Raw genomic sequence first — 17,334 nt, forward strand, 5'->3', positions numbered from 1 at the left:
ATTTGATTCTCCATCTTAGAATCATCTCTCCTTACTGTAGGTGTCACTGAATTTTACTTCGTCAAACCCTAAAAATAAGTCTTCTGGGTATACATAAGAATGCATTTTTGTCATGGCTTCCTAACTTGAGAATACCACATCTGATTTTTACAGCTATAATTTCAACCTGTGAATCCCTTAGCTGGGTGTTACCCAAGCCTTCTGCCTGCTGTTTAAGCCTTAGACTTGGATATATATGGTCATAGATTGGACCTTTGTACACTCAGTTTGTGTGGTAATATATTTAGATATTTGAGTTTTATATGTAAAGTATTGTTTTAAGACATTCATTGTCTATAAATATATATTTAAACATTTAATAAGTATTTTTTCTGAAAAAAAAATGCCAAAAAAAGCCTTTAAAAAGCACAAATTGTTGGTTTATGATCTTTCTGTTCTTTTTTTTTTTTTTTCTAATTTTGATTTTCTAAGAACTGGGGCTATTCTGATTTTCTTCACATATACACACACACAAATAAAAGTAGATATGCCATTTTCCTTCATTTTTGTCTCTTGACTGAGCAGCTAATTTTGTACCATCAGGTATTTGGTACCTGAAAGTGTCTGATGTTAAGAATAAGTACGGGATATTATCATATCTTGAAACTCTGACCTATTATGTAATGACTAACGTCATTGAAATGAGCACAGGTAGAAATGCATGAAGGACAGTGATGTTAAGCTAAGATGCTTATACTCAAATCTAATTACGAGTTTGCATTTTGATCAGGTTTTAATTTTAATTCTGTCCATTAAAATTCTTCAGGCATGACTGCAGGTTGTTTAAGTGAACAGATGATGATTATTTTTCATAGTTGTTGTATGAGCCCCCACAAGTTTATGCATTATTAATATAATATTTGAATTATTTATGATTTGTTCGTGACAGAATTATGAAACCATATGATTTAATTATTGCTAGTTAATTTTAATTTATGCTGGAGGAAACTGAGTGTGTCCGATCAGGATCAGAATTAGGACGATAAGGGGGGCACTCTCTTGAACACAGGTACGTCAGATATTCCCTGACAATTTTATTACCATCTGTTACTTCAGAATAGTAGAAAAAAGTTTGGGAAGAAAATGAAATGAAATATATATGGTGTGGTTAAGGTAATCGTGTGTTTTATAACAAAAATGTGTATTCGCATATTTCTGTTCCTGGTTTCTAAGTGTGCTGTATCTGAGACTGGCTTATGGGTGTACCTACCAAAGACTACCGGCTGCTGTGAAATCTCAGATGGGAGGGCTTTAACATCAGATATAAGCCATTTTCCCTTGTCCTGTTTGAGTCTGTGTTTCAAGGCAAGGAGAGCAGAGCAGATGATGGGAAAAGCATGCCTGACAACAGTGCGGTAGGTACCAAGGGTCTGCCTGTCTCCATCCCTGGTAGATGTGATGGAAAATGAAGCTTGAAGCAGCTGTGTCCTGACAGCAGTGTGGGACAGTTGTAGCCAGCAGCCTGGAGGAGGCCAGCAGAGCTCAGAAGACAGCAGCGTGGTGTAAAAGAAGTCTAAAGGAGTAGCGAGTTGAGCTTGGAAAGGATGGGAATAGGATGGCAATATTAAAGAGAATCTCCAGTCCCAAAACAAATCCAAAGCTGAACATCGTTCATCAGGGATTGAGTTAATTAATCACAAAAAGCTGCTGGCTCAGACCAACAGCTAACAAAGGTCCCAAAGTGGCGCTGCCATACAGCTGAGCTGCTTCCTTTGGCAGAAGATGCAGGACCTGTGCTGCCCACCCTTCTGAATTGACTCAGAAGTAGTCACACAAATACTGAAACAGCCAGTATGGCAAACAGTTAAAAACCCTCTTGGTGTGATGAATACTGGAGAGTTATTTGTCATGGGGAAAAAATGGTCCTGTTTTCAGTCATTTGATAGTCTCAGGCTATTCAGATTGAAGGATAGCTCTGGCACTCTATTTACTGGACAGCTTCAGATGCAGTTGCAAAACAAAAAATTCTCAGCTGGGGAAAATGCAAGTGTTTGAATTAAAAGTCCTTCATTATATATATATATATATATTTGCATATATGTATTTAAAGTGTGTGCTTCTGTGTCTAGGTGGTCAGGAACAGAGGTAAATCAGTACTGAATCTGATGCAGGTGTGCTTTCTGACAAGACTGAGAGGCATGAGGGAAAGTAGCTATGTCTTAGAAATATTTCTGTGAAGTAGTTATTTCAGTAAGGTCTTCTGCTTCAGTAAATATTAGGTATTTTTTTTACCTTAACAGTGTGTATGAGTTACAGTGAAAAATTCCTTATTTTAGATTTTAACAGTCTGTAGGGTCTCAGTCTCTTTGTAAGAAAGAAGTCAAACAAAGGATCAGAAGACAACAGCCAGCAAGGAAAGGTGCTCAACATCAATAATTGATTATTATTATTCTATCTGTTATCTGTCTCCACACCGACCTGTAAAAAACATTCATTTAAATGTAAAATGTTATTAGAAATTCTCATCCTATAGCATACAATAAAGAAGGCTTTTCTGAATTCTTTGGCTCTGAAATGTGCAAAGCGACTGAGTTTCTCTGTTATTTTTTTAGTTGATCTTTGAATATTTGCTCTCAGTCTCCCAGATGCAGAATAAGAAGTGCCAGTCATTCAGCCTGAGGGAACATCCTCCTGTAGGCATTGTGCTAGCCGTAGTAGCTGCTCCTAAACATAGTTGGTGTGGAATGCGTTGCATGGAGAAAGAAATGACTTTTTTATACAGTATAAGATTTTTTAGATATTTTGGACAGTGGCAATTACTGCAGCTATTGTCCCATTAAACTGCTGTGGGTTCTGTTCTTTGTTCAAGATCTACTCACTGCTCTACATGCTTAACTGACAGATCCTATAGCAGTGGGCTTCACAGTGATAAAGATAGCTTTTCACTGATGGGCAAACTCATTTGACGAGAGCTTTCTTGCAGTAAACTGAACTGTATTTCCAAGACTTTAGACTGCATGTTAATGTTTTAAAAACTCTTTTCTAGTTTTAGCAAATGACTGCAATGAATGTCCCGAAATGCTGGTTTTATTTTTATGTAATGAAGGTTAAGTAATGTCTAGGTGAATACCATTAAAATCTATGGGTACATTTTTCAAGGCTACATCTGTTTTATTCTTTTTCTGTCTGTTTTTTTCAACTGCCATCATTTGGCATAAGACATTTCACTTGTGCATTTTTAACAACATCTGGTTTAATGGATGAATTAGTTTTCCATGTCAACTACAAAGTCAAAGCAGTGGAAGTAAACTTGTCCAGAGAAGAATGGATCTACAGTGCTTCTTCTCTGAAGCACAGCAACCAGTAGCTGGGGAACCTTGAGAAAGTTTTGATTCAGCTATTAGTTGTTTCAAAGTTAATTTGTTGTTTGCCTTTAGGAAGGAGTTACAATGTTTGAGACTTCAGATAGCATCTTACCATATATGTGTATATATATACAAATAAATAAAATTAGCTGCTGTAAGGAGCAGAACTTTTTCTTCAAATCAGAATATACTGATTTATAGTGAAACTATACCCTACAGTTTCACTGTTTTCTATGGATAACTTATTTCCATATTGGTGGATTAGAGAAGCCAGATGAATGAACCTGTAGCTGTGAACTCCCCTGACTCTAGAGCCAGTGAATATTAATGCCAGGCACAGCTTGGATCAACCTGAGCCCAAGCTTCGCCCTATAGAGGCAGTTGCCAAAGTTCTCCTTAGTTACTTGTCTGACTGACATTAAATTATTGTACAATAAAACTGATAACTTACTAAATTATCTCCTTATGTAATTTAAAGATAGTTAGAGGTCTGTTCAGACAACTCAAGATCTTCACCAGAAACAGAGAAACTATAATAACTAACTCAACTGTCAAGGAACAGATTATTCCACAGAACTAGTAATTGCTTGTGGATAAATAATTGTAGTTTTCCCCAAACATCTTCCATAAAAACAGAGATTTAAAAAAAAACCTTGAATTGGTGTTACACCAGAGACTACGTTGATAATTTGTCAATTATCTTCATCTTGATAACCCAGACACAAAAATCTGACATAATAACAGCCCTTAAGTAGTTTTACTCCTGTTGAAACAAAGAAATAGCAGATTAGTAAAACTGTGAATTAGATCTAAATTCTTTATGTATCATCAGACCCCGATGTTATCTCAGAGCAGGATGTGTAATTTTGAAATAAGCCTGCTCTAACAAGTTTTTTAGGGGTATGAATGATGACACTAGTGATTTTCTTTAGAAGTAATTTATTTCCATAGTCTGATTTGATTTGAATTTTGACCTTTTAGGATTTTTAGATCTAAATCCATTTAAGACGCTTCTGAAGGGCATAAAAGACAATGAGAAGTCAGTATCCTTCATATTAAAAATATATGAACTGTTCAGAATGAAACATTTAATTCCAACAAAAGCCATATCTTTAGGGACACAGTCCTCACTCTGCAGCAAAGTAAAAATTAATGGAATTTTGACAGGAAAATCAGCTTTCCTGTGCTGTGCTAACATGGCCTTTGTTACGTAACATCTAACAGTTTCACTGGTTTGTAGTGTTCTGTGTTGTACTTGAGAGTTATTCTACTGCTAAATTGGCTCAAGTATTAGGATAATTTAGACTGATTATCAAGGAATTGGTCTTATCCTGTTTCATCCTCTTATTATTAACAATAACATCTTAGGCAACCTGCAACAACCCTTTTTTCACCTTTTTAATGTGCTGTATCAAGGTAATTTAGGAGTTGAGGATCAAGGCTTTAGATCTTCTGAACTACAGGCTGCGTCTGAGAAAGGATGGATTCTGTGACTGTGAAACCAAATATATAGTGCATATAATGTAGAAATCTGCTGCTGTTCCAATTTATTTCCAGGCAGTAGAATTGTTCACATCAATTGTCAGAAAGTTAGGTTTTCACTAATTACAACAGATGAGCTTCTTGAATTGTCTGGGGAAAATACATAATGAAAGAAATTCATGGTAAAGATTTTCAATGTAATTCTGTCGTGTTTTCACTTTGGCAGTAATTCCAGAGGAAATGATGTGGTCTGTCTTCACAGTCTGTACTAATTACCCAGCACATTCTTATTTACACACTCTTTGCAGTGGTACCTGACTGCATAATTTCACTCGTGAGCTCTTACATGGAGTTTTCTCTGCTTTTCAGCTGCTGAAGAGATCAGTGGCTTCTTGACTGCTTTCCATCATCGATGCTCCCTTAATACAGAACCAAAATGGCAAAAGCAGAGAAGCAAAGCAGAGTTTATTACTGCAAGGTTTCTGTTAAATCTAGTCTTCAGTACTATTTTTTCTGTCTCAATGTACTGAATCTGCTTTCTTGCAACTGAATTTCCTTTCAGTTGCTGTCAGACAGCAGAGAAGTCAGTGGCTTCAGCAACAGGAGGCTTCAGAGACATCTGTTTTTCCTTTATATACTTTGTGTTCCACTTTGTCAAAAGTAGGACACATCTGGGAGAGGTAGTGGGGGGAAGAAACATCCAGACCTCCCTGCGGTTGTGTCTGTATGAATCAGCAGGTTGGTTTGCACTGATAGAGATGGATGCAAGATAATAAAACAAGTACATCTTTGTTTACAGCAACGTTTGAGAGAAAGCGTGAGGCTCTTCTCTGAGGAGCTGCCGATCTGGCTGGACCAACTGGAGAAACCAATTTCAGCATCAAGACATTTTAAAATGCTAATCAGCTTGTATTCATTACCAAACACCTGCAAATGAAATTAGCAGCAAAGAAGCAAAAGTGCAGTTGTACAAATGTGTGACGCTGAGCAATCCCGTGGTTTCACCGTGGTGCAGATACAGTGCAGGCTGGGATGGGAGACAGCAATGCCGTCTCCAGGGGTTAAGTAATTAATCTTGCAAACATCATTTTCTTAATGTGTAAGGAATTGCTGGTTTAAACATAGGAATAGTTCTCTAGCACAGTTCGGTCTTCTGTATCTGAGACACGGCTCAAATGTGATTTAACCCATCTGTGATGAGAGAGATGTAGGGCAGTATGGAAGTGTCAGGTGGACGCCAACAGGGAGTGATCCCAGCCTAGCTGTCATTACATAAAAGAGACACCGAGCTAAGCTGTGAAAGAGCAAAGTGACATAAGAAAGAACCTGGGGGCAATACAGAGAAGCACAATGAAGAAATAGCAAGGCTGGCAGTAGTACTTTTGGCTGAGAGATGGTGAAAGTATCAGATTTGGCAGCTGCCAGCATCTGAGGCTACTGGGTGATCTGGTGGCCAGGTAGCAGCTGAGGCCACACGCCTGTTGTACTTGGGCTTGAGGGACATCTTTTAGAGGGGTGTTTGGTTGAACTCTGTTGTCCATGTATTTATTATTCACCCCAAAACTGAATCTGTGTGTGTTGAATGAGATAGTTGCAAGGGTTTGTCTGTGGTTTGGGGCATGGTTTTTTACAGGATTTCTTGGTTTAACCCCCCTTTTAAGTGTATTTAAATTCTGGATTTCCAGCTGTCCTGAAACTGGGTTTGGGACTTTATAGTGGTGTTCTGCTTTAAATGTTGTTTTATGGGTACATTCATGCCAACATAAGCATGATTTCTGCCCCAAAACAGGTGGTGGGTTGGCCACCAGTGCTCACCAGCATGAGTTCAGCCTGTTTTCAGCTGGTTGTTTCTGAACAGAAAAGTTAGAGAGGAAATGTTTGGCTGGAATTTGCTTTTGAAGGTCAACTGCAGTGGTCAGTCCCCTGAAGCATTTCAGGGTGTCTTTGCTCCCCCATCTCACTTTTCGTTGTCAAGCTCCGATTTATCACCCGTTGCAGGCTTCATTCCAGTTTTCCTGCAGATGAGAGGGTTTATCTTTCACAAACATACTCAGCTAATCTGGAAATTGTAGTCCAGGCAGATGTTCAGCGCTCTGTGATTTCTGCTCCTCAAGTAAATAACATGGTTTGCATATGAAAGGGAGGTGTCTGCCTAAGTCTACTCTCCCAAAAGTACACATTTTTCTCAGCTGTAGCAATTGATGTGATTGCAGCTGAAGTTTCTCTAGTTACAGCAATAACTTGTCCATTTAGACAAATGCTAATTTTCAAAACTAAGATTTATAACAAAAAGATTAAGTTGCAAGTATCCCTTTAAAATACATTGTTAGCAGTCAGATGAAAATACAAGATTTTATATCTATTCCTAGAAATATGCAATTTCTGCATAGTCCTGGCAATGAAATCAGTTTTTCTTTTAGTAGCTCAGGCACTGTTTACTGCTGTTTATTCTACTTTTTACTTTCTAGTTAGAAATGCTGCCGCCTTCTTAATTATTTCACTGTGAAGAAAAGAAAGTTTATTTCTCTTTTCCATACAACTTCACTTGGCTGTGGTGCACTCCGTAGACTTTACTCATTACACCCAACATGCTCTGCGTACAGCTCATCAGTGACTAACAGTGACTAACTTTCATTTGACCTAAATTCCTGCATCTTGAGCTCAAAGTCCTGCTGCTGCAGCTCTGCACAGTGTGATACTCGTGTGAACGGCCTCATTGGCTTTGGTACGACTGCTGGCTTAGCAAAGACAATGCATTTGAAGGAGTAGGTGCAGGTCAAATGTTTAAATTCAGGAAATGTGCTACCGGCTGCTCTTCCTAAGGCCACACAATCAAGCACAATGTTATCTGTAAGGTGCAGGAAAAAGTACATTTCTGAATGTAGGATTCGGCTCAAAAGTTTTTGATAAAACAGGGTGGAGCTTTTCTCTTAATTTCACACTTGTCAGCTTTTCATACAATGTTATGTGCCATGTTTATTTTGAGATGTCATCCATTTCCTGAAAATTCTTTAATACTGGATCTTATTGTTATTTTTCAGGTGTTCCAATGAAACTGTATTCAAAAAGGAAGATTTGTTTTGGGCATACAATTTCTGCCCCACTCCGTACTCTTGGACAGCGCTTCTGGGCCTTATTTTGTACTTGATTTTCTTTGCACCTGGTAAGCAAACATTTGTTTTCACTTATAAGTGTAAACAATTGTAAAGGTAAAATGTCAAATGGTGAGGCTACACGTTTAACTTATTCTTCAGTCCAGCCATTAAGTTGAGTTTGATCTTTTTTTTTTAATTCTTAGGGATGGGTCCTATGCCCTGGACTGTCAATTCTGAAATCTACCCACTTTGGGCTAGAAGTACGGGAAACGCGTGTTCATCTGGAGTCAACTGGGTTTTCAACGTACTCGTGTCACTGACCTTTCTGCATACAGCTGAATATCTGACATACTATGGTAAGAAATAGTGTGTGTCCACGGGTGCTGTGCTGGCATTAGTACATAGATTTTCTTCTATTTGGGTTCTGGGACTCAAAGTTGGTTTTGCTATAAAATTCCAACTGTGAATGCAGTGTTCTCAGCTAACCATGGTCTAGTAAAACCAGAGACATGATATGACCTGCCTGGAGTTTGGTCCTGCTTTCATAAGAAACATTTATTTCTGTCCTTGAAAGTGAATCTAGAAAGCTGCATAAAGTAGAGAAGCTGAAAAAATATAAATATAAATATTTTGGCTTGGTGAATAATGCTGTCTTCCGCTTAAAAAGACAGCATCAGCAATTTTCCATTTTGTGATGGCAGTCCTTGCAGAAACAGCCGTGTAGCTGAAGATGCTATCGTCCTGCTCCCAGCTGTTGATTAAGTCCTGTCTGCTGGGGCCTGTGGAGAGATGGTCAGATTACTGCTCAGCCACTCCAGTACGAGTCATTTAAATTACATTAAGTTGCTACTGAGTTTCTGTGACCTTCATGTCATTACTAGTGCAGAGCCTTTCAGCTGCACTTGTCATTCCTTAGAGTCTTTTGGTCTGGAAGCAAATGTTTGTTGGTCCTTCGGTGCTTTCTCTGTCCCCCTAGTTAAGGTGGGTGGTAGGGTGGATGAGCTCTTTCTCACTGCCAATTGTCTTTGCAGAGGAATTATAAGTAATAATTAGATGTCAGAGTCACAAACATTGTTTTAATCCTCCCTGTTTCTTTTTTGCTGAAACTTCTCATCTTTGGCAGTTTTTTAGTGATTCCTTTGCTGTTGAGAATAACTAAGAAAGTTCTTGCCTTCCATATCTGCTTTTTTATTGGCTATGCAATAGTTGTTGTTTATCTTAACAGCAGAATGACTTGCCAAAAAAGAACGAGTATTCTCTTCCATATTAAATTAAATTGCTTTTGTTAATTGACTCTGTTGCAATGATGTAGCAAAGCAGTCTTCTCTACCCACAGCCAAGCAGCTCGTGGTGTTCCACCCTTTGCTCTTACATGCCCCTCTGATATCCACAGCCTGCTGCTTCTGCCATTCCCCTGCGTGGAAGCAGAGGAGGGGATGGGATGTTCTGTAACTGACTCTGCGTACTGTTTTACATTGCAGGAGCCTTCTTCCTCTATGCAGGGTTTGCCGGCTTGGGACTCGTTTTCATCTATGGCTGCCTTCCTGAGACTAAAGGGAAAAAACTAGAGGAAATTGAATCTTTGTTTGAAAACAGGCTATGTACATGTGGTATGTCAGATTCTGATGAAGGGAGGTATATTGAGTATATTCGGGTGAAGGGAAGTAATTACCATCTTTCTGACAATGATGCTTCTGATGTGGAATAATTTTCAGCTGCTGATGTATTTAATCATTTAAAAGCCTTCTGGGGGAAAAGCAGCTCTCTGGTGACCTCACTGCCCTGCTTCTGGTCTGGTTCTCCTTTCTACTGTCTAGTTAAAAATGCCTTCATGTTCAAAAATGCTCCATTTGGGAGGAAATCAATATGCTCGTGTTTTCTTGATAACGAAAAGCAATGGCTTCCAAAAAAGACTAAATTCCACGGTTATATAAATCAACCAGGTGTATGCAATCCCACACCATCACAAGGTATTTCGTACAGTGCACTGTACCAGGTAAATATAGAAGGCTATACAGGTGATCAGCGGTTGTCCTTATCTTCAATACTGACAAAAAATAAAATAATGCAGTAACCAATCAGAAAGCAGCCGACATCTGTTCAGTCCCCATCCCATAGCAGCCTAGCAAATAGCTCTGCTATGTAACACAACGAACGATGCTGCTGTAATGGTAAGCATTTAAAAGGTTTATCTGATCATGAAACTACAAATATCTGATGTGTCTATCAGAGGGAACATTGCCCAAATTTACCCCGACAGAATTGCATTTGTGTTTATTTGGGATAACGAGTAGAGAGCCATAGTCACCTAGGTGGTGTCTAACTAGGGTGGCATTGAGGCTGTGTAATCCCAGGCCGCCTGGCCACTGCTGCTCTTTGAGGACACACTACGATCAGTAGTTGGTGTTTGTGAGATACACTGCCAAAAATAACATCCTGGTAGCAGGAAAACAGAACTAAGCATGTGGCCGCGTGTACAAATGAGCTGGTGCATATTGCTATGGACAACACAGAGGCTGCAGTTAGTTGGAAATGAATGATTTTTGTTTTCCTTTTTCGCATTTGAACATTTGGGTTTGTGCCTAGTTTTGAACACAAAATATCATGAGCTAAAAGAAATAAAGGAGGGGAGAGGTTTTCTGCTGCAAAATGCACAGTGGTCATCCCTCCTGTGCCTTTTGCTCATGAATAATCATATTGCCTTCAGTTTATCTTCATATATGCAGAATAAGTGAATCCCAGCACATTTTTCCTTCAAATGCCCTTAGTCAACCAGTGTCTTGCTGGATCTAAAGAAAAATATTCGTGTTGGGCAGAAGCCTACATCTCATATTAATTGCCTTACTGAAGCATTGCAAAACTGTCAAGAAAATGTCAGGCACAAAAATCAACTTGGCTGCCTTTAGCATGGTAATGAAAATATTAATGGCATTTTATTCACCTGCCATGATTGCTTGCCTTGGCAAATTGAATTTTATGCAGCTACATAAAAATATTGTTTTTTTCTTTCTCCTGATTCCTTTCACTGCTTTAGAGATATGAGTTTGAAAGCATCGAAAATTCAAATTTTTATCTTTGAAACATTTGCTTCATGAAAGAATGTGGAAAGCCTCCTCTGCCTGTGGGCTGCTCCCCATTTATTTGGTAAAAATACCCTTATTTTTATTTTTTTAAAGATTAAATTGTTGGGTTCCCTAGCTTTTATAGATATGTTTTGTGCACTTTTTAGGGTTGAAAAATATTTTGAGGGTAGGAGTACTGTCAAAATGAAACTGGACATTTGTTACGAAGTTATTTTTATTGGGTAATATGTGGGGTTTCATTGTAATGATGAAGTCTGACACTACGCTATCTGATCTTATACGGGGGGGTTTCTTACTTGAATTATTGAACTTTAGTGATTGGATATATTTTGGGTTAATTTCTCTTTTACTTCATTTATCACAGAAGTATTTTTAGAAAGGAAACATTTTAGAGCATCCTTCTGTAACTTGACTGGGAATAAAGGGGAAAGCATAGCAGGCAGAGGGAACTGCAAATGAGTCGTTGTGAGGAGCTGACTGACCCTGAAACTCCCTCCCCTCGGTGGCGAGGGGGCTGCACTTTGAAGCCCTCGATCTTCCCTCTCCCGTAAGCACACACAGTGCTTCGCACCTTGGACGCACTCTTCAGAGCCTCCACCAAAGGTGCAGTACCTAACATGAGAAAAGGGATGCTTGGCACAGACCAAAAAAAATATATATATATAAATCAGTGTGAATTCAGGGTGAAAAAAAGTGTGTTGGAAGACCCTTCTTCAGAGCAGTTTTGTTGTCCAGAACAGCACATGAAGAGGTGTTTAATGCCTGCCCTGTGTCCACCTGGTGTCCTACACAGAGGCAGATTTCAGTGGGCATTTACTGCCATTTCAGAAGAAGGCCTTACAGCTCTGATCCCCTAAAACGACCCCACGCTCACGGTGCAGGTCCCTTGGTGGAAGTGGTTTGCGCTCCCGGTTCCAGCGCTTACCCCCTGCTCAGCTGTTCTCGTGTCCACAGGCAGAGGAAACCACGGCATTTCCGTGGCATAACTGAAACAAAGTCCCTGTAAAGATCGCTGGCACAAGATCAGCCTTTTTTATTTCTTCCAGGCAGTGCTGGGGCTTTTTAGCAGCAGCAGACCATCTTTCTTTGCCAGCATTGTTCCACAGATGTTCTCAAAAGTAGCATGCAATTGTGTGCAGCACTAGGCTCATTTTCTCACACCAGATCAGTCTCACTGGAAGCAGTTTTCTGAATTTTTGCATCCCATGCTCTTTTTCTGGAGGCGAAGCGATTGACACACAATTGTTTTGTTCATCGTTGCTACTGGTTATGAGGGTGAAAAAAATATCGGCTTCTTTGCTGTCACCCTCCGTTTCCCACCTGCAAAGAGTTGGGGTTAAGTCTTCCTCCTAGGGTTGTGTCCTGGTTTTGGCTAGTTCCAGCAGCTAGGAAGAAAATTAACACCATCCCAGCCAAAAGCAGGACAGCAAAGGTTGCTTTACACAAAGAAAACATTCCACACCTTAAAAATACCCAACCTGGCACCAAGCATCACGTACCATAAAAATGAGGTCAGATACTTGAAATTAATCTTACACAATTAGGGTTTTATTTTTAGAATATGTGAACATTTATAATGTATGAAGAAAATTAAATAAATGTTTCTATTTTGCAAAGATTTTTTATATTTGTGCATATTTTAAGTTTTAAGAGATTTTGCTAGGGGTAGACATAGTAACATTCCAGACAAAAGAATGAAAAGCTGAATAATTTATTAAATTTATGAAACAGCATAAATAGGGTGTCTAAGCACAATATCATTGTATTGAAAGCTTTCTGCAGAAGATGTGAATTGGTTTCTTCACAAGGACTGCACATTTCATTCAGGTATTCTGTGCATCAGGGGTGCTAGTTAATGATGCTGGTAGAGCTCTGCATGAATCACGTCTTGGTGTCTTGGTTATGCACAGCAATTTGAGATACTTTAGTAGTTCTGATTCTTTACAAGTTTTGGCCTAAGAGAAGTATAAAAGAAACAATTCCTGATGCACTTTTAATCTTTTTAAATTTAATTTGCCTATACTAGTTTATTAACCATGTTGAAATTGTTAAGTGTTGGGGGGGGGTGAGGTAATTTGCAGCTAGTTTCTTCCCCTTGTCACTTTGTTGATCAAAATAAGGCTTTAAAAAGAGGAACAAACCTGTTCTGAAAATAAATATAAAACAAAGCAAGCCCCTAGGGCTCATTCAGAGGGCTGAAGTCGCACTGTTGCATGCACCTCAGATCACTCCCGAACATTCGCAACCCAGCGAGCTGCAGTGACAGCCCTGTCAGACATTTTGTGACAAGAGAGAGGTACGTCCTAAGGAACGTGGTTCCAGCATTGACTTCTTTTTGCACGAGTTGGAAAAAGCAGCATTTCACCAGTGTGGGAGTTAGGGTGGGGAGCGGGGAAGAAAGAAATGATGAATCAACAGCTCCACAAAGTCAGGTTTCAGTAGGGATGGGTGTCAGAGCTGAAAGGAGCCATCGGTGACCTCCCTCCTGTGAGACAGAAGGACCACGGGACCCAGAGGTGGGGCCTGGAGAGCAGGTGCTCAGCACAGGTGGTCCTGTGGATGGGAACGGGGATGGGCAGACCAAGGGGAGGAAGCTCCCTGCAAGGGGGTGAGGACATGGCAATAGAGTTTGCAAAGCTAATGCTTTGTTTCCTTTGTGAAATCTCTGGCCCTTTCAAGTCCTCCAGTTGGGCATGGGGAGAAGGTTTGACACTGAGGGCAGCTGCAAGGCCCCAGCCTGAGCGAGGGTCTTCCCTTTGGACATGAGGGTGTTGGGTGCCATCCCCCGGGCAAATTAAAGCTAGACCTTGTGCTCCTTATCTTTATACCCAACCTCCCACTTCTCAATGTTAACACTACTCCAACATGGTCGTCTGGAAAGTCTACTTGGACTTGCTGAAGAGGCTCTGTTAGCCAAACATTGCTAGGCAAGGAAGGGGCAGAGTCTTTGTTGTACAGAGGTCTCAGAGTAGAAATAAAAGACAGAAGAGCAGGTTCTGCGAAGCACTTTAGAGAGTAAGATATCTGTGCACTTTTTCAGAGGTAGTCAAGCTAACCAAAACCCATTCCTCTGCATTGGGAAGAAAATAGAGCTTTGTGTACCAGGCCAGAAGCAGATAATTCCACAATATGTGCTTTATGGCAAAATGTGTTTTTATTGCGGGTAACATTTACAGCTTACATGTAGCTGCTGCCTATCAAGTGACTCGATTGTTCTCTGGATTTTAACAAGTCACATTTTTGTGCAAAAATCTTAGTGGTTTTCTATCAATCTTCATCGCCTTGTGTACAGTACAGTTAGGCATAATCCACAAAGTGGTCTAGGTTGTGGCAGTGTTAAAAATGTCAGCACAGTAAAATCTAGGTGAACATTGTTAAAGAAATATTGTTGTTTGTGATACTGGGGGTAAAAACTCCTTAAAGGCAACTATATTATAGATTTTAAAAGTCTGAAAAAAATGGCAGTTCTTATCTATTTTGTGTATGTTTTCATATAGAGGAGGAGTTTTTTATGTGCCAATAACCATCACTGTAGTGTTTTGTAAATGGGTGTTAATGGTGTTCCAGAGTTCTGTATATGAGCATATACTTTAGCCACGATGACCTGTTAGTGTGAACCAGCGGCATGTTTTTAATCTTATCCATGCCTCTCCTTGGAGGCGTTCACTTGTCAGCTTCACTAGAGCTCATGCACACCAGGGGAAGCTGGACCAGAATCAGGCCTCAAGAACCCAGAGATCACCCAGATCCCTCATGTTGTTCCTACTCAGTGTGTTACATCTGAATGACCCGGTATGTGTAATTATAAAGCTTCAACTATGGTTCAGTTACACTCCTCAGTCCTGCTAATATACAATTTTTCAAAATTTGGTTTTCCATTTCATCGTATTTGTATAAATAAGGGGAGCGCTGATTAATTATGAATAATGTCCACGTATTTCTAAAGGAAACATCTGTTTAAAACAGATGTTTTAAAGGAAACATCAGTGTTAAAACAAAGGCAAATTTCTCTTGCTGCCTTAAACATTACACAGACTTCAGAGAGGACTGAATGTATGACTTCTGCAGGAGAAACTTCATCAGGCAGGCAGGATGCTCGGCAGGGGGAGAAGCGCCATGGTTCCATGGTGCTGGGGCTCCAGCCTCACCTTACACCACAGCTCCTGCCTAGCGCACGCCTGCCATCTGTGCGATGTTAAGTATTCGATTAGTACCCATGAAATTGGTAGGATTATTATTCTTGAAATTCTTCATGTGCTCGAGCGTCCTGCTGGTCCAGGGCATAGCTGGGAATTGGCACGAGTCATGTGTCCGCTTTTCATCTGGAGTCTCACAACTTTACAAAAGCATCAACCAGATCTTTCCGCAGCAAATTCTATTTAAGGTTTTTGGGGATGTTATTGGAGACCAAATTGATAGAAATAAATACTTTTGTGTTCAGTAATAACATACATATGGTGCCATCAGGACACGTGGTATGGTGTTCAGTACAAAACAGGTTTTGGCTAAACTAATTGTCAGGTTGTCCAAGTTGTTTCTTAACAATGTTGAGCGTGCCATTTCCTTTTGCAACCAGTCAAGCCTATAATGTATGAAAGTGTTGTACATTTTCTGAAACTTCAGTGATGTATGATTATTTAATTGACTTCTGTTCTGATTGCTTTAATGAAGTTTGGTCTTTACATAAAAATAAATATATTCAAAGAATTGTCAGTGCCAGAAGTGTAAATGAACAAAATAAAAGGTGAGATAATTAATTACAAAATCTTTCTCAAGGTTTTATTTGTGTGGGTACTCAGGTCGCCTTTTAGAGATGGAAAATGGCATTGCCCAGAAATATGAGCTAAAACAGGCCATGGGCTTGCCTAAAATAATTGAAGGAGAATAATAATTTTGGATATGATTGGTATGGTTAAATATGTTTTAAGCGAGGGAGTGACTGTGGCACACTGGGACAGTCACTAAGGGCTGTAATTAATCACAGCTCACACCGAGGGGCAGATGACTTAAGTACCAAGGTGAAGGATGACCACGGAAATGGGGTTTATGCACTTCTTCTTTGAAAAGCCTCCTGTGTCCTTTCACAGTTATGGGTGGCCCAAATATCTCCTTAACCCACCATGGAAACAGCGAGGGCTTGGGGCTGGGGCTGGAGGGTGCTCTGCTCACTACCGCATCCTGACATCCACCAACGGGGGTTCAGTGTCCTCTACCCAAAAATAGAGCAGTTTTCTGGCAGCACTTTATACGTTCAGACTTGACTACTGACGGGGGAAAGGGCAGAAACTGATCATTTCTAGCTCTGTGTGGTTTATTAAGGAAATTGATAGAAGACCCTCGTGGGAGACCCTCTAGGTGAAGTGAAAATGGGTCCCGCTCCTCCCTGCTGTGTCCACGCGATATTGAGCCCTTGGGAGGTTCAGCATCACCCCCAACAAAGCTGTGTGGCCTTTTGGTCCCTTGCAGAGGGCTCCCAGCTGGCAGCAGCACCGCTGGTGGGGAGATGCAGGCACGAGGAGAGCGCTGGGCAAGTCGCTATCCGTGCTGGATCTTATCTCCAGGATGGGGAGAGGAGGCTAATCAGTTACTCGGACAGGTTATGTTTTTAGGTTTCTAGCCGATAGTGCTTGTAAAGGTGATGGATGGCTGCTGTTCGGATCACTTGTCACCAAAACCACGCAGCAGCTTTGTGGGGCAATGAAAAGCTGGTGGCCCTGATGTCAAACAGTCCACATTTTGGCTTCCTCCACTCCGGCTACTCTCACAAAGCAACTACTGATAGATCTATTTCTGCTGAAGTGATTCTGGGCTGAACTGCATGCAGCAGCACTTGCTCTCAAGTCTTTGTGAGCTTTTTAGGATCTGGCCCCTGGACACCAAGGCTGGGTGCTGCCACATCTGCACCAAGGCCACCCCCGGGGTGCCTTTGCTATAGGCCTGGCACCACGGGCCTGCTTTGGGGCTGCTGCAGGTGGGAGGAAGCACCAGCAGGAATTAAAGCTACGATGACATGTAACACCCCTACTTTGCTGATCGTGGTGGTTGCCAGCGGAGTGGTGCTGAGTTGTTTGGAGAGAGATCTTGGTGGTTGCCCCCCAGCACCGTCCCTCTGCCTGCCCCATGGCCCCCCAAGGGCTCTCCACGGTAGGGGTGAGATGGCTCCAGAGGCAGGGCTTTTGTTTGGTTAGCTGGTTTTTGAGGACATCTTTGGGCCTGGGTTTCAGGAGGATACAAGCAGCCATTGTCACGTGAGTGAGCCCTTTGACTTATCTAGCACACTGACTTTTGGGACTTTGATATACCCTGGAAGTGCTAACAGAATACGTAACG

At 40.7% G+C, this 17,334-nt stretch overlaps 1 protein-coding gene across 2 annotated transcripts in view; it reads left to right on the top strand.

The window, feature by feature from the left end:
• Positions 1–15,769, top strand: part of SLC2A13 (solute carrier family 2 member 13) — a 159,088-nt gene extending 143,319 nt beyond the window's left edge. Inside the window, exons 8-11 of one of the 2 annotated variants that reach the window (XM_035322975.1) lie at positions 7,868–7,989; positions 8,125–8,277; positions 9,403–9,531; positions 12,051–15,769. In XM_035322975.1, coding sequence (XP_035178866.1) covers positions 7,868–7,989; positions 8,125–8,277; positions 9,403–9,531; positions 12,051–12,070 — 424 coding nt within the window. In that variant the 3' untranslated portion in view covers positions 12,071–15,769. Of the gene's footprint in view, positions 1–7,867; positions 7,990–8,124; positions 8,278–9,402 lie in introns of both variants that reach the window. The other variant, XM_035322965.1, reaches the window with a different exon arrangement.
• The last annotated feature ends 1,565 nt before the right edge of the window (positions 15,770–17,334 follow it).

This window comes from Oxyura jamaicensis, chromosome 1, assembly GCF_011077185.1.
Source record: "Oxyura jamaicensis isolate SHBP4307 breed ruddy duck chromosome 1, BPBGC_Ojam_1.0, whole genome shotgun sequence".
Lineage (NCBI taxonomy): Eukaryota > Metazoa > Chordata > Aves > Anseriformes > Anatidae > Oxyura > Oxyura jamaicensis.